Source organism: Bombyx mori, chromosome 9 (genome assembly GCF_030269925.1).
Source record: "Bombyx mori chromosome 9, ASM3026992v2".
NCBI lineage: Eukaryota > Metazoa > Arthropoda > Insecta > Lepidoptera > Bombycidae > Bombyx > Bombyx mori.
Window position 1 is genome coordinate 2,235,417 of NC_085115.1, and position 17,390 is coordinate 2,252,806.

Below are 17,390 nucleotides of genomic sequence, written 5' to 3' on the forward strand. Positions count from 1 at the left end.
TATATTTCAAAGCAGACTAAGACGGCTTAATATATTTGCCTTGTCACTAAGATTTACAGCACGACAAAAACAAAACGTCGCTGTGTATGCGCATCACGGGCAAGTTTCCCGACATCAATACACGATCTTACATAAATGTCCATTTAAAAAAAAACCGCCTCAGAATAAAAATCACCTTCTTATCTGTCGAACTGTACGTGAGTCGCCGTCGCTGCGTTCTTTGTTTATTGCGAAACCTGTTATAAGGAAACGAGAGCTTAATGAATTTTGCCTCGAAATCCTATTATTAATAATAATATAATATAACTAGCTGACCCGGCAAACATTGTTTTGCCATATCGACGCTTGAAAGGCAAACGTGACTAAGCGACAATGCGTGAACTTTACAGTAGACTAATTTAAAGCTGAAATACCCGAAAACAAAATTTATTTTAACGCATCTAGCTGTAGTAGAATCTAGCTAGTAGCTGTAGGATTGAAATGATTTTAATAGACCTGGAAATATATTTTTTTCGCGCATCGAATATGGTTATTGCTTATCATTTATGTACAAAGCAGTTATTGTCGCTTAGTCACTTTTGCCTTTCAAGCGTCGATATATAAGATTTCTAGGGAATTTCTAGTGTAGAAAAAAAAACTAACTTATTGTAAGTGTGTAAGGATGTGGTAAATGAGTGAAAGAGGTATGTAGTGCTGTGAACGATGAGGGAATATATAATAAAAATAACAAAACCTCATTCAACCACATAATACCTCAGTATAACAAAAAAAAAAGTCCAAATAAAAAAAAATATGTTAGGGGTGGACAACCCTAATCACTTAGGGGTATGAAAAATAGATAGTAGCCGATTCTCAGGCTTACTGAATATGCATAAAAAATTTCATGAGAATCGGTCAAGCGGTTTCGGAGGAGTATGGGAACGAACATTGTGACACGAGAATTTTATATATTAGATATATTGTAAATGCGAAATTTTGTGAGGAAGTTCGTTATTCTTAGACGTAAAAACGAATGATCGGTCTTTCTTGAAATTTCACAATGTGATAACTTATACATCCGTTTATCTGGGCTATAATCTAATATGGTCAAAGAAAGGTGGGTGGCGTATCGTTTTAAAAAAAACTCGATTTTTATACAATTGGCGATAGTGACAGCAGAGGATGATCGGATTTAATTTTTTTCCTGCTTACGAGCTCACGGTCCACTTGATGTTAGTTACTGGAGCCCATAGATATCTACAATGAAAATGCCGCCATCTACCTTGAGATATGAGTTGTAAGGTTCCACTTTTAACAACGGCTGCCCGCTCCCTTCAAACCGAAACGCATGTTTCACTGCAAAAATAGGCGGGGTGGTGGTATCTACCCGTGCGGGCTCACAAGACGATACTGATAAGTAACTAAGGTTTCTCCTGTGTTATTAGTACCAGAACTCATTCAAGACAAAATTAATTAGACCCAAAACTCCATTATCACATAATTTTGATAAAGAAATCGCACCCCATAAGTAATCGAAGATGTCGTGGTATAGCACTCATTGTCACTAATCGGTTGTTCCACGACGTAGTTTTCCCAGCAGATTAATGACTCCAATGGAAACGCTACGAAGCTACGACCATTCTCAGATATCCAATCGATATATTTACGTGATTACTATTTAGTTTAGTTTGTCTTATTAAGTTTTGCTACTGATATTTCTTCTATTCGATTTTGATATTTCAGAAATTTGAATGAGTACATATTCAGAATAATAAATACTATTTGAAAATCTTTCTAGATTTCTTAGAAGTATTAACTTCAAGTAGTGGTCCCGCAGTAGTCGAAATTCGACTATAATTAATTGAAATTTTCCTTATAAACATTATTATGGTTCCATTGTCAAACGCTATTACAATTTTTTAATATAATGACAGATTTCGCCAAAACTACACTATAGATAAATAACATTAAAGACAAACAATAATAATAATTTATTCTCAATTTGACCACAGACTTTCAACAATAACAAAAGTTTGACAATAAGCGCAGAGATGTGTGTGTATATGTGTTGTGTCAAACACATGGTAGTGTGTGTAATGTTTTCTTTATTGATTTAAGGTATCTTTTATGCATTATTTAAAAAAAATATTAGCATTGTGCACTTCTTTTTTATATTCTCTATAAGTGTGGAAATTTTCATACTCCTCCGTCCGCCCAATTTTCGTAAAAAGGGATACAAAGTTTTTGCTTAACGTATTCATATATAGATTACATTTCAATATTTAAGGCTTTATGTACCTAATTAAGTGTCAAATAAGATATCTGTAGTATTCTTGACTTATCATTGGAATTCTTAACAGGGTCGTTGAATTATTTCCTGTAATTGAAATTCTAGATCTAATTTAAAGTCGGTTTAGTGTGTGTGATAGAGAATTTACGGTGGGCAGCGGATGGCTCTGCCCCTGGCATTGCTGAAGTCCACGGGCGAGGGTCACCACTCACCGTCAGGTGGGCCGTATGCTCGTCTGCCTACCAGAAAAAAAGAGATTTTTACCTTAAAAAAAGGAGGTAAAAAGTGTGTGTGTCCGCTCCGACGCACGACTGGAGTTTACTGGATATAAAAAATTAAACGAAACAATACGAGAAATAGTTCTATATTACGACAACACGATACACTACAGATTATTAACAAATTAACGAGACACAAAACAAACGACTAACAAATATATGAAAATACAATAATGAGAGAAACGCGCGATCAGTACGAGGCTTTGTGGCGGACTGCCGGCGCAGCAGCCCGGCGTCACCTGCGATAACGCGGCCGCGCGTTGGCTCCTGATTGGCGCGCGCACGCATCACGCAATCAGGAGCCAATCAGGCGCATAACGCATTTCGTGTGACATACTAGTACGATATTGATTGGCGCGCGCACGCATCACGCAATCAGGAGCCAATCAGGCGCATAACGCATTTCGTGTGACATGCTAGTACGATTTTGGTCCCCATAATTTTCATACCCCGGGCCTATATATGTAAATCGATTCTAAAGGAGTAAACTCCAAAAACTCCAAAAAGAAATCGTATAGAAGGCTTTACTAAGTGCCAATCTTAATACATATTTATTGCCTACAAATGCGTGTATAATTTATCAACCATAAGTAAAACACGCCCATCGTTCGCATCTCAAACGTTATTAAGTGCACACGCACTTATAAATTTGCAAATGTTTACCTATCTTCTAATAAGATCGTATTTTAAAAAAATTCTGAAGCAATATAATATGTTAAGTTGTGATAAAAATAAAACTTGTCCTCTGTAAAACAACATCCATTCTTGATAACACGAAACAACTTTGTACGCTTCCTCGGAATTCGGCCTGTTGGAGTTCCGTAATTATCATTTAAATTGTGCCCACCGAGCTACCACTTGACACTTGACAAATGTAATGGCGATAGACCGACCGCTGACAGCGTTTCAAGAATTTTTATACTCTCATATCCAAGGTTTTATACGACCGCGTTAGTTCCCCTTTAGTCCGCTTACAACGATGCTTTAGCGATTCTGTCACAACACTCAAGTCTTATGGTTACAAAATAAGATTTAAAATCGTGCGATTTGTTTTCAAATAACAGCTGTATTATATTTGTCGAGTCTCACAGGAAAGCAAAAACGATTCTTACAGAACGATTTCATAAAGCGTTTTATCTATATCCGAATAGAGTTCAAATTGGTCGATCTATACGTTACATCGAACATTACTTTTCCGTTTTGGTTTTAAACTAACACAGTTGATGTTTCGCTCGTAAAAACTCCCGATAATCGTTCTTATAAATGTCGTTCTATTTAATTTCCATTTGATTGGACGTTCGTTTGTACGTAGCGTTGACGTTTTTATTGTAATTAATTTGTTCGATATACCGCGTGCCGGTTCAATGATGTTATCAACGAATTACGACCGGTGCCTACGTAAATTCGTTTTATACGTGTAATTTTATTTTCGTTCCTTATAAATTATGTTAATGGCCGCGTATGAATACGTGTTCTCGAAATTAAAAGTTGTTTTTATAAGCCTTTTTAGGGAAGTCGCTTTTTTTTTTTATTATACGTAGATGCGCGCGGTTGAGCGCACGCATCCCTTATGTTGATAAGGCGTTTGTGGCACGCTTTACGCTGAGAATTGGAATGCACAATAAAAATCTTAGAGTTTATTAGTGGTCCCTTGCTTGTGTGGTAAGATATGGGAGTTACTTGTTTATTTTATTATTTTTTGCCCTTGTGGGCAGACGAGCGTACGGCCCACCTGATGGTGAGTGGTTACCGTCGCCCATGGACTTCAGCGTACTTCAACGTACCGGTAAGCGTTGGGCGGTAAGCGTTGTGCGTCCCCATGCCCGTTGGACCGATAACTTGTTATGCTGGGAGAGATTGGATGCGGAATGCGGAGGATCGTTCATTGTGGCGGACTATGGGAGAGGCCTACATCTAGCAGTGGATAGATACAGGCTGATGATGATGATGATGATGATGATGATGGACTTCATGCCAGGGGCAGAGCCAAGACGCTGCCCCTGGCATTGCTGAACCGCATAATACTCTCCACAAGCCTCTTTTAAAAAAGGACATGTCATAGCGCTCGGGAAACACTGTGGAGGGGAGCTCATTCCATAGCCAAAGGGATAGATTCCATAGCCAAAGAGATAGACTGTATAGGACTAAAGCATCGGTTCGACTTGTGGATTAGCTTTCAGTCCTTGATGTGAGGTAACGAGGAACGGTCCACGCTACAGCTTAAGGCTTAAGCTCCGTGATTGATATAAGCTGGGAAGGGAAATACATTAGAAATGTTTAAATACTAAGAATACACACTTAGCAAGCAGACCGAACTAACAATGAATTTCATCTCTTTTATCGTGTTGAGACCGGAGTATGAAGTTATAAGATCATTGTTTTGTCATCCATGATTGATGCCGGTGCAAATTTTTAGTTAATCTGACGTCGCGAAAGCGGTGAAAATGACTGGGAGATTTTGTCACACGCACATTTATAATAATTACAATAATTATAATAACAAAATTATAATTTCAGTAATTAGGAGTAGGTACTACTACTACCCTGCCCATTTTTGCCGTATAGCAGTAATGCGTTATGTTTGAAAGGTGGGGCAGCCGTTGTACTAAAGACATAGAGCTCATGTCTACAAATGGGTGAAGGTATTAACGTCTTTGATGTCTATGGCTCCTATGACCACTTAACATCAGGTGGGCCGTGAAGTCGTCCACCCGTATTCGAAAAAAAAGCAAGCTAATAAAGCTAATAAACGGTCTTATAAAAGTGTTTTTTTTTATAAAATTGATTTGATGCGAGCTTTCTCAGTCTGCTATGTGTAGGTGGTGTCCTACAATCTCTCAATCGCCCGTTTATTTCCGACCCAAAGGCACTTTCGTTCAGATTTTATCCGTTTTAAGTCTCAAAATTAGAAATGTCGTGTCCAAAACATTTTCGATTGAAAAAATACGATCGTATCGACGATAATTCTCTCACAATTAAAAAACATTCTGAACGTTACGATAAATGTCTTGTAATGTGACACCTTATGAAGGATGGGTGCACACCGAGTGACAAATATAAAAAAAATATAAATGTGGTGTCGTGGGACACCACGTAGGAACGAAGTTCCTTCGGCTAATGTAGAATCGACACAATTTGCAAAAAAAAAACGTGCTCTATTTTATGTTGGTTTTCTTGATTTTTCTCTTAAATTTTGCTGATTAGTTTTTATTTAAGTACAGGAAAGTATTTAGGAAATTCAGTATTTTAGGAAATAATAAATTACGTAAAATAAAAATAAAATCGTAATTCAAATTATCAATTAAAATAACAAAATATGTCTCTTTATTTTTGTTTGACAACATAAAATTACATAGAAATAGAAAAAAATACAAAATAGAGAGAGAAGGGATGAGAGAACGAAAAGAAAGAGGGAGAAAGAGAAAGGTATTATACACTACTCGCTTATGTATACGACTGTCGCCCCTGCGCACGTCTCATTTAACGGTTTTATTCCACGCACTTTATTCCACGCACTTTTTTCCACGGATTTTTTCTTACGGTTTTACTATCACATTTTTTTCAGTTCGGTCGCGCAGCAAAATCCCTATCCCCTCCAAGCCTGCCGTAAGGAACTTCGTTCCAAAAAATAGCGTTGTATCTTTATACTATTATATATACCACAGCCGCATCAATAATATATAAATTTGAAGGAAATTATTAAAAAAAATGTAATTGTAAATTTGTATTGTAATACAAAATTGTAAGGCTCTGGCTGGTAATCGTTCGTGATTCCTTGTGGTTATTGATTTTAACGGTCTAGTGAATGGGGTTAATGTACCTAGAGGTCACGGTTCGATTCCCATTCAAAGTAGTCATCTTTGCTATAGATGCAGATTTAATTTAATATATCGATAATAATAACAGGCTACAGCTAGCTAATTTAATGTAACTTAATGGACGATTCAAGGAAAATCCTAAGCGAAGATAATCATTAATAGTTGCTTATTTTTTTACTGTGCACAGATTTATCCTAGGTACTGGACAGGAATCATTAGGTAGATTGAAATCTCAATAGAATAACGAAACTAAATCCGAATATGACAGGAACAGGTTAGACCGCCGGTTGCACTCACTAGTTTAATATTGTCCAAAACATAATTTAAATACTTATTAACAGTGCAATGGAGATTAAAAATATTATTCGATAAGTAATTATTACTTGCTGATGATAGTTGGTTAGGTTCACGGGAGAAGATCATGCGGACGCCCACCTACTCCCTGCTTAGTGTTTTTTAACGTTCTCGATAGCGTAAAAGTTAACTCAAATTTGTATGTAGTGGAAATATTTGCCTACGTTTGCCACTAGAGGCGCTGTTCCAACTGCATACAAATTTGAGTTAACTTTTACGTTTTCGAGAACATTAAAAAGCTTGCACTAAGCACACCGATCTGGTAAAGACGCTCACTGGCCTGCTAGTAGCCGAGGTTATAAAGATCGCCGAGGACAGGAAGACGTGGGGAAGCATAGTGCATCGAGTGATCAACATTTCAATCTAGTAGACACGACCTTTAGCAACGAACAAACAGAAGATTCAGATGCTATGACATCTCCTTCTTCAAACGAGGCCTGTGGAGAGTATTAAGCGGTAGGCAACGGCTCGGTTCTGCCCCTGACATTGCTGATGTCCATGAGCGAGTAACCACTTACCATCAGGTGGGCCGTATGCTCGACTGCCTGCTCTGGAAAAATAAAGAAGAGAAATAATTATTATTTTCTTCGTACCTATAAAAAATTCGTGAAGCTCTCGGTGTGATCACGAGATAATAATAATGGTGGACACAGAACAAACGAGCGTCGATAGTAATCATCGCGGTAGGCGCGTAAATATCGACGCGATGCAGCCCCGATAACCGACTACCAGCTCCGTTTATACTTGTTTTATGTTCGGCCGCGATCACGATACGAAGCGATTTATTGTCGCCCGTCTGCAGCTGAATACGCGGCTACTTGAGATGTTTCTATCACAGAGTAAGTAGCGTTAAGAAAGTCGTTTTCGTAAGGCCGCGCTGCCGGCGAAATTTTGAGGAACCTAATTAACCAAATGTAATCGTCGTGGCCTAACAGATAAGACGTCCGTCCGGTGCATTCGTGTTGAGAGATGCACCGGTGTTCGAATTTCAGGCGGGTACCAATTTTTCTAATGAAATACGTACTCAACAAACGTTTACGATTGATTTCCACGGTGAAAGAATAACATCGTGTAATAAAAATGAAACCCGCAAAATTATAATTTGCGTAATTACTGGTGGTAGGACCTCTTGTGAGTCCGCGCGGATGGGCACCACCACCCTGCCTATTTCTGCCGTGAAGCAATAATGCGTTTCGGTTTGAAGGGTGGGGCAGCCGTAGTAACTTACTTGAGACCTTAGAACTGATATCTCAAGATGGGTGGCGTATTTACGTTGTGGATGTCTATGGGCTCCAGTAACCACTTAACACCAGGTGGGCTGTGAGCTCGTCCACCCATCTAAGCAATAAAAAATAAATAAATAAAACCATCATCTCCAGCAGGGGCTTTAGGCCTAGGCCGCACTACGGTTTTTTCCCGGGAGCGGTTAACCGCTATAACCGCGAAACCGCTTGAGACGTACACACTACGATTATAAACCGCGAAACCGCTCGTGATTTTCACAGTTTGAAGATGGATTTCAAAAGAGCAGTATGTATTGTTGCTCTGGTACTAAGAAATAGAAAAAAAAGACGTCAACGAAAATTTCGCAAATATTGGATACATCCACTCACTAGCCGTAGATTTGAGAAAGGTTTCTTTCAGAAAAAGTATAAAATTTTAAGAGAACATCCAGATAAATTTTTCAATTACTTTCGAATGTCAGTGGCCAGCTTCGATAAAATTTTGCACAACGTGCGTCCATACATCACCTTCATGGATACAAAATTTCGCAAATGTATTTCACCAGAGGAGCGTCTGTCTGTGACTTTGAGGTAAGAAATAAAATTACACACACATGCATATATATTGTACTTTATAGGTATTTTTATTGGTAAAAAAAATTAAAAAAATTATTGTTCTTGAAATTGCGACAGATAATTGGCTGCTGTAGGCTCTTCTTGTTCATTTTGTGCATATTGTAACTGTTGTTCTTGTTGCTCGAGTTCTTGAAGAGAATGCACGGTTGCTTGTAATGTTGGTGGAACAGGAGTATTAAGTGGCAAATAGATGGTTTGTTTTGCAGGTCCTGACACAAGCTGTCGTACTGGTGTTGAAACTGGTGACATTATCGGCATGGTTGGAGGTGGAGATGGGGAATATGTATAATATGATTGCGGAGACGACGTTTGCGTGAATGACAAATGTGATCTTGGTCTTTGATTACGAATTGGTGTTTCGAATGGATAGAAAGATTTGGCTTTTTGCAAAATATTCATAATTTCTACTTTGGCAAAATGTTTCTGATCGTCATTAAGTTTCCGTAACATTGGTACAATCATTTGTGAAAAGTTTATATCTTCGTCATATTCACACGCATTCTCCTTTGTATTCAAAAAATTTAACAATTTTTGTTCATAATCTTCACAGCTACTTCGGCTTTTGGAAGCCTTCTTACTGGATGGGGTTCGATTACTATTCGTTAGTGGAAGGGTTTCAGATAAGTCCGTATCAGGGTTATCTTGTGAAGTAAATTCGATATTACTGCTAGTCTCCCTTTTTTGTAAAGATGGTACCAAAAACAACAGTGAATCGAAATGAACGTACTTTTTCTTTTTTATAGCACCTTGACCAGATTTACCACGCTGTATAGCTAATTCTTTAGAAAAACTGTCGCGCATATTCTTCCATTTCTTTTGTATTGTACTACCTGTAACAAAAATAGAAATATAATAATATAATGTTGTTTTTTCAGGTATCTTGCCAGTGGTAATAGTATGAAGTCCTTGTATTTTGAATATTTGATCGGCACAACAACTCTGAGTGAAATAATTGAACACACATGCAAGAGTTTGTGGATATGTTTGCAACCTACATATATGCCTGAAAAAACAGAAGAGGATTGGATAAATATAGCAAATTTTTATTTTGAAAGAACACATTTTCCTAATTGTCTTGGTTCCATAGATGGAAAACATATACGAATAGAAAGGCCAGAAAATACTGGTTCAGAAGCCTTCAATTACAAAAAGTATTATTCTTTAATATTATTAGCTATAGCTGATGCAGACTATTGCTTTACTGCTATAGATGTTGGGGCATATGGATCGAATAGCGACTCTAGCGTTTTTAAAAACTCAAATTTTGGCAAAAGGTTTTTGAACAACCAAATGCATTTACCAGAATCTGCAACATTACCTGATTATGAGGAAGTCGGACCTTTACCGTTTGTTTTCGTAGGCGATGAAGCTTTTCCACTTATGGAGCACTTAATGAGGCCATATCCAAATAGAAATTTATCCATAAAACAAAGAGTTTATAACTATAGATTATCTTATGCCAGAAGGACTGTCGAATGTGCATTTGGGATCATGGCAAATAAATGGCGTATTTTACATAGACCATTAGATGTGAAATTAGATTTTTGCGACCATATTATTAAAGCTTGTTGCATATTGCACAACTTTGTAAGACAACATGACGGTAAACAGCTTAATGAATCGTTTCAAGTTTCAGAGATGCAGGGTATTGCTTCAATTCGTACGCGTTCTAGCAATAACGTTATAGATGTAAGAAATTTGTTTGCTGATTATTTTACATCTACTGCGGGCGCGTTGAGTTGGCAATATGAAAATATTTAAAAGATATCTCACCCTCAAAAGTATAGTAACTAATTAATGCCAAAAACAGAATTTTCACTGTTAACTCAAAACAACATCTCCTTAAAAATAGGTAACAAAACTAAAGTAGCTTTCGTTATAAGGGTTCGACTTTTTTAGTTTGAGTTCTTTGTAATAAATAAATACTCTTTAAAAACTTACCCTTCTTTTTTTTCTCAGCCTCCGACAGTGTCATCCAATTATTAACTACGTTGTGATAAACTTCCTCCCAAAGTTTATTTTTCACATTTCTATCACTGTATTGACGCAAAGTAGTATCGTATAAAGCTGGTCTTTTCTGTACTTCCACGATGATTTTCTGGGATAAACTTTCGTACTCTGCATTTGAAACAGACTCCGACTCGGTCGACGACATAATTGTAACGAGACGACAACACAACTATTCTTTGCGGCAGTCGGCCGAATACTAGCCCAAAAACCGCCCGCGGTTAACGCATAGTGCGTGTGCGACCACTTAGTTCTATGGATTACAAATTTTGTTGCGGTTTTTTTCCGCAACAATTTTGTAACATTTCGCGGTTTTAAAATCAGTCGCGGGAAAAAACCGCAAGTGCGGCCGCTTGTATTCGTTTTCGTGTTTCATAAACTCACACGGTTAATAACCGCAGCGGTTTCACCGTAGTGCGGCCTAGGCCTTATACGGATTTGTATCGCCATTGCCTTTTTTTTTATTCGCGCGGACTCAAGATGTTCTACCACCAGTAAAACTTATTGAGTTTATTGAGCCTCCATCTGTTTCTATAGGTAGCTGTAAATGTTCGGCTCTATCATGCTTATTCTTTGACGCGCATCGAAAAATTACTATGTTGATACAGCCGAATCGAAATAGACACGTGAAATACGAGGCAATGATGCCCGTAAACACGATTTTAACATTCGATTTATTATGAATAACCGCTAGATGTACGTACGGAGCTCGGTGAATGAAAACATTGTTACGAAACAAAATGTCGGACGAGTTACGCTCTATCGTAAAAAAAGAGGTTTTATAGTCGTGTTATAAAGAAATAGACGAGCTTCGGATAATGCAGTGCATTAAAAATAATGCTTTACGATTTCTTTGCAATAATTTTTAATAACAAGGTTGTCGGACGTGCGGGTTAACTGTGAAGGTCGTGGTTCCGTAGTATATAATTTTTTGAAGTTATACTTCTTTAGGCGCGTTATGAAAAATTGATGAGAGTGAAATTTTACGATGCGCGCGCACCGTGACACAGAATTAACAGAATGAAGTTGCCCACTAAATCGCTCATTACAATACGACCGACGTAATTTGGCGAGTCTGAATATAGCCGCAGGTGAACTTTCCGAACCGTACCGAGAATTACCGAACTTATACGATGTCAAGAAAAGGGATGTCCAATATGCGTGTTTGAGGATGTTGTTTAATCGATTTTTTTTCAAATTGATTAAAATTTAAATAACAAAAAAAGGAATAAATTTAATAAAAATAAAGTATAACTTCTTACGCGCGTACATAAGTACACGCATCCTTTTATTATATGTATTACCATTAAAATAATAGTGGATCAACATTTTTTTTAAGAACAATTAGGATCTTTTCTCCGTTTACGGGGTCTCTCACGTGGTATGTCTATGTATGTAAAGTATGTACCAAACTTAATGTAGACTATTCCAAATTAGCACATATTATTATTATTATCTTTTTTTGCGCTTAGAAGGTCACGTGATGCTAAGTGGAAACTGGGGCCTATCAACAACGTAAATGCAGCACCCTATTTGTAGACATGAGTTCTAAATCTTAATTCTATAGTGCAACGGCTGCCCCGCTCTTCAAACCGAAACATTAATGCTTCACGGCAGAAATAGGCAGGGTAGTGGTACTTACCTGTGCGGTCTAACAAGACGCACTAACATAAATTTAGAATCGATTGCATTAACAATTAAATCTATCGCAAAATAATTCGCATTGGACAGTGTTTTCAGAAAGTTTGTAACTATTTTCTTTGTCATTCTCGTTTTTATTTCTGAATCATTAGCAATCCCACTAGTATTAGCGTAATTCCTGGTGGTAGGACATATAATGCGCCTGTCTCTTTCTGTCAGGACGTGGTGATGCGTTCCGGATTGGACGAGACAGCCGTTTTACAATACAGTTATTGGAATTCCGATCTTAAGTCTGAAGATGGATGGTGAAATTCACGTCATGATGACTAAAGGCTTCATTTAGCGTCACCTGGGCACCGAACAAATATCAAGTCGAATAAAATTATCACTTTGTCAATAAATTGTATTTTAAACACATCTGTATTAATATTTAGTATTAGCATACAGTAACAATAAGCACACAAATTAAGTGGTTTTATTTAGTGATAATTGTACCTCGCAGTAAACAAGACATACCAGAGCTGAAATAAAGGTTCTTAATGATTTTAAACGAAACGGAGATATTTTGTTATTGTTTTGTTTTTGGTTTTGGTGGTAAATGCCGCCACTTATCTTGAGATATGAGTTCTAAGCTCTCAGTTTTACAGTACAATACGACGGCTGCCACACACTTCAAACCGAAACGCATTACAGCTTCATGGCAGAAATAGTTTGAGACGTTGTGGCCTAAAGGATAAGACGTCCGGTGCATTCGTATCTAGCGATGCACCGGTGTTCCAATCCCGCAGGCGGGTACCAACGTTTTTTTAATGAAATACGTACTTGACAAATGTTCACGATTGACTTCCACGGTGAAGGAATAACATCGTGTAATAAAAATGAAACCCGCAAAATTATAATTTGCGTAATTACTGGTGGTAGGTTTTTTTTTTTTTTTTTTTTTTTTTTTTTTTTTTTTTTTTTTTTTTTTTTTTTTTTTTTTTTTTTTTTTTTTTTTTTTTTTTTTTTTTATGATTGAAAGTTTACTGGTGGCCCGAAGGCCTTTCCAGTTTCACCAGGACAGGTGGGCGAGCAAAGGCTCAGCCAAGAGGGGTGGGATTTGCTAACAACTGCCCGAGCGCCTCCGAAGGAGACCTAACAACTCAAGAGCAATTGTTTCGCGAATGAATCTACTACCGGATCGGAATCGCGACCCGCTGAGAAGATCCGGCGAGAAACTCAGCGGGCTGATGCATGGGTTAGGTTGCACGTCGACCTCTTTGTCGAGTTCGACGAGTACGGTTACCGGGGTCCCTAAGCCTGCCCCTAGTATTAGAGCTGAAGGCATCTAATGCAAAGGTTATTGGATCTGATGGATCCGTAAGGACGTGTCTAGGGCGTCGACGGTGACTGGCTCCTGCATGATCAGGATTCGGGGAGTAGTCAGCGGCGGCAACGATAAGGCGATTATCATGACGCATAGCCTTATCGAAGTATCGTTCCGACGCTGACTTCATGTATTTCCGAATTGATTCGAGGCCCAGGTCGTCGTGTAGGTCAACGTTCCTCACGAACCACGGAGCCCCGACAGCTAACCTGCAAAAGCGGGATTGTAGGGATTGGAGGGTGTCTATGTGTGTGCGGGCCGCGTGAGCGAACACCACACTCGCGTAAGTCATGACGGGCCTTATGCAAGTTTTGTAAAGTGTCACCTTGTTCCGAAGGGACATTTTACTCCGCTTACAGATCATGGGGTAGAGTCTACCGAGAATAAACGCGGCACGGTCACGGACTGATTTTATATGCGGGCGGAATGTCATCGATGCATCCAGGGTAACACCCAGGTACTTGACCTTCCTGGCCCAGGGTATGGGTTGTCTAAAGAGAGTAATCGGGGGTGTGAGATTCCTCCTCCTAATCCGGGAGGAAATCCGTGTGGAGCTTCCCCTCTGAAATAGCACCGCAGTACTTTTCGCTGGGTTGATGTCTATGCGCCATTTTCGGAACCACTGTCCTAGGGCTAGGGCTGCGCTCTGAAGCTTCTTCGCGATTAGGGACTTATTTCTACTAGAATAGTAAACAGTCGTGTCGTCGGCGAATAAAGCTAAATGGGTCGGCGGCGACCGGGGAATATCGTTGACGAATAAGCTAAATAGGAGGGGTGAGAGGACAGAGCCTTGCGGGACTCCAGCTGTGAGAGGTCGTGGGGAGGAGCGGGTTCCCTCGACTCGATATCGAAAAGAGCGGTTCGACAAGAAGTCCCGTATGATGAGCACGAGACTATCCGGCACGCCCATGTTGAATAGTTTGAAAATCAAACCATTGTGCCAGACTTTGTCGAACGCTTTTGCGACGTCGAAGAAGAGAGCTCCCGTGTATAACGGTTTTGGTCGATTAAGCCCCACAAGAATGTGCTCCGTGAGGCGGTGCACCTGTTGAACGCATGAGTGATTTGTACGGAATCCGAATTGTTCATCGATAAGAATGCCCTTGGATGAGACGAAGTCTCTGAGGCGTTTGTAGAGCAGACGCTCATACAGTTTGCCTAGAGACATGAGGAGGCTAATCGGGCGGTAGCTCGTCGGATGATTTTTTGGTTTACCGGGTTTATGTATGCCGATAACGTCCGCTTCTTTCCACACCGCGGGAAAGATACAGTTCGCCATAGCGGCATTGAAAATAGATGCCAACATCACGATAAGTTGGACGGGTAGAAGTTTAATAACGCGGTTGGATATACCGTCGGAACCGGGAGCCTTGCGAGGACGTAGGTCTTTGATCAAATCTTTAACTTCCATCGGGGTGACGGGTGGTAACGCATCAGAGGGTGGCAAGGAGGCTCTGCGTTCTACCTCACTGTCTACTAATTCTACATGAACAGGGTCCACGGATTGAGTGCTGGGCGTGCACTGGGTTTGCAATGTATCGGCCAGCAGCTCTGCTTTTTCGTCATCATCGAACGCCGCGAGTCGGCCTGAGGGGCCTACGAGGGGGGGCATAGTTACTACCGTATCCGATTTGAGAGTACGAGCTAAGCGGTAGTAAGACCTTTGGGAGGGCGCGAGTCCTTCTAAGAAATCAGACCATCTGGCATCTCGGACTTCGGCGATGCGAGACTTTACGTCGCGTTGTAGGGCACGCATTCGAATACGATTTTCCGCGGTAGGATACCTGTCGTAGGCGCGTATCGAGGCGTTCTTAGCTCTAAGGAGTTCCCTAATATCGTCGGACAATTTGAAGCGGTGAAGGAAGTCCTCCGCTACAACTTGTTTCGATGACCTATCTAATGTCGAGGTGATGTGTGACGTTAAGATGTCTATGGCTTCAGCGGTATCCTGAGGAGACGGGATAGAGTCCGGGTTAAACGGGAGCGATGGTGGATCAGATTCAGCCAGGCTGATGCCCAGCGTGTGCCAATCCACCACAGTCCTCGTGACGGGAACGGAATCGGGAGCGCGACCGAGCTTCATAACGACGGGACGGTGGTCTGAATCTAACTCTGAAACTACTTCGATCGAGTGTAAGCGCAGAGTTACGTTTTTTAATAACGCTATGTCGAGTATATCCGGGCGATGCGCGATATTTAGCGGGTAGTGAGTCGGGGTTAGCGGAGAGACGATATCGAAGGCGAGATCATCGACTAACGCGTCAAGCCGCCTGCCATTCGGGGTTGTGGTGTGTGAGTTCCACCTGATGTGTTTACAATTTAGGTCGCCCGCCAGAATGACAGAGCTCCCCATACCGAGCAGCGCCTCGATATCACTGCTTAGAACGATCTTATCCGGTGGAAGATAAACGGACGCGATAACGATCGGCGCGTGTCCCGTCAGTGAGATTCGGCACACTGATGCTTCGATATTAGCGAGCGCGGGAGGATCGAGCGGGACGCAATGCAGGGCTCTTCTATAGTAAATGACGGTACCACCACCACGGGCAGAGAGCCTGTCGTTCCTGACCATGTTATAGTTCGCGATTTTAGGGTCACGGCGCGCGGGCTTAAGTAGGGTCTCCTGCACTAAAAAGATATCAATTTGGTGGTCACGCAAAAAGTCAGAAACCTGATCACGTTGATTTGCGAGACCGTAAGCGTTAAAAAATCCTATCGTTACGGATAGGGGCTTTATTCTACTTATATACGCCATTGATTACCGGCGGAGTGAGGGGAGGACGTACGTATTTAATGACGCGTATACGTCGGCGTATTCCTGCACAACGGCGATAAAGTGTTGTGCAGTGGAGGCAGCGCGAATGGCGTCGCCCAAAGCGTTAACGCGCTCAAAGTTGATCGACTGAAAGAAGTCGATCGCTAAAGCGAGATTGTCGGACGCGGTCGGAGGGCAAGTCGCGGGAGAGGGACGAGTCGCGGGGGCGGGACGAATCGCGGAGGAGGGAGTTGTAGCCGTGTTCGTGTACGGCAGCGGTTTTGCCCAGGCCGAGACACTGGGCACCGCCGCCGGAACAAACGCTGGCTTAGCCTGCGACGCAGAGGGTGCCGAGGCTTTGATGTCTGGGCCGGAAGCTCGGAGGCGGTTTTGGCGGGCGACGCGGCGATTTATTTTAGGGGCTCGGGGGCAACCACGGTAATTCGCGGGGTGACCCTGTGTTCGACACAGGACGCAGCTAGGCGGTTCCGTCGCGGTTTTTTGGTCGCGAGCGCAGAGGGCCGTGGCGTGATCGCCCAAACACTTAACACATCGGGGGCGCGCGTGACAGTTACGGGAAGAGTGCCCGTACAATTGACAGTTATGGCACTGGCTAGGAGTGCCTTTTTTATGGGGGGCTTCGACAGCGATACCAGAGAGCCTACAGACGGTCTGTGTGTTAAAGATTTTCTTACCCTCGGGGGTAGGCTGGAGAGCAACTAGAACCATATTATATGGCTCCCTACCGCGACCGGTGTGCATACGGTGCACAGAATTCACTGGTAGGCCTTGTTCTAACAGGTCGGCTTTTACGAGCTCTACATCTAACTCTTTAGGGATTCCGCGTATTACAACGCGGAGTTCGCGCTCCTCCTGGAGCGTATACGTATGGAAACTTATACGCTCCTTACGGAGGTAAGAAGAGAGGGCCCTATGGTCGTCGGGTGTTTGAACCTTAATTTGAATGCCGTTCGCGAGGTTACGGGCATTTGTGAAATTTATATTTTTGGCCTTAAGGGCCAGGCAAACTCGATCCCAAGCTG

At 41.1% G+C, this 17,390-nt stretch overlaps 2 protein-coding genes and 1 long non-coding RNA gene across 3 annotated transcripts in view; 1 reads left to right on the top strand and 2 right to left on the bottom strand.

Moving 5' to 3' along the window:
- The window catches only part of LOC134199334 (uncharacterized), a 90,825-nt gene extending 87,785 nt beyond the window's left edge, over nucleotides 1-3,040 (bottom strand). Inside the window, exons 1-2 of the long non-coding RNA XR_009973785.1 lie at nucleotides 2,534-3,040; nucleotides 176-236 (exon numbers count right to left, since the gene is read on the bottom strand). This is a non-coding gene — a long non-coding RNA (uncharacterized LOC134199334). The remainder of the gene's footprint in view (nucleotides 1-175; nucleotides 237-2,533) is intronic.
- Nucleotides 3,041-8,111: 5,071 nt separating this feature from the next.
- On the top strand, nucleotides 8,112-10,518 carry LOC119628911 (uncharacterized). The gene is made up of 2 exons (XM_038013011.2): nucleotides 8,112-8,533; nucleotides 9,454-10,518. Exons 1-2 carry the CDS (start codon nucleotides 8,232-8,234, stop codon nucleotides 10,337-10,339), a joined length of 1,188 nt encoding a protein of 395 aa, XP_037868939.1. The 5' UTR covers nucleotides 8,112-8,231; the 3' UTR covers nucleotides 10,340-10,518.
- On the bottom strand, nucleotides 8,564-11,019 carry LOC119628912 (uncharacterized). Its single transcript, XM_038013012.2, has 2 exons — nucleotides 10,520-11,019; nucleotides 8,564-9,408 (listed from the first exon to the last, which is right to left on the bottom strand). Exons 1-2 carry the CDS (start codon nucleotides 10,731-10,733, stop codon nucleotides 8,612-8,614), a joined length of 1,011 nt encoding a protein of 336 aa, XP_037868940.1. The 5' UTR covers nucleotides 10,734-11,019; the 3' UTR covers nucleotides 8,564-8,611.
- Between the last annotated feature and the right edge of the window lie 6,371 nt (nucleotides 11,020-17,390).

Excerpts from the sequence above, each read along its gene's own strand:
- LOC119628912 (XM_038013012.2), bottom strand. The coding sequence starts at position 10,733 with ATGTCGTCGACCGAGTCGGAGTCTGTTTCAAATGCAGAGTACGAAAGT. Across the intron at positions 9,409-10,519 it reads GGCTGAGAAAAAAAAGAAGG|GTAGTACAATACAAAAGAAA; the intron begins GTAAGTTTTTAA and ends TTTTTGTTACAG.
- LOC119628911 (XM_038013011.2), top strand. The coding sequence starts at position 8,232 with ATGGATTTCAAAAGAGCAGTATGTATTGTTGCTCTGGTACTAAGAAAT. Across the intron at positions 8,534-9,453 it reads CGTCTGTCTGTGACTTTGAG|GTATCTTGCCAGTGGTAATA; the intron begins GTAAGAAATAAA and ends TTGTTTTTTCAG.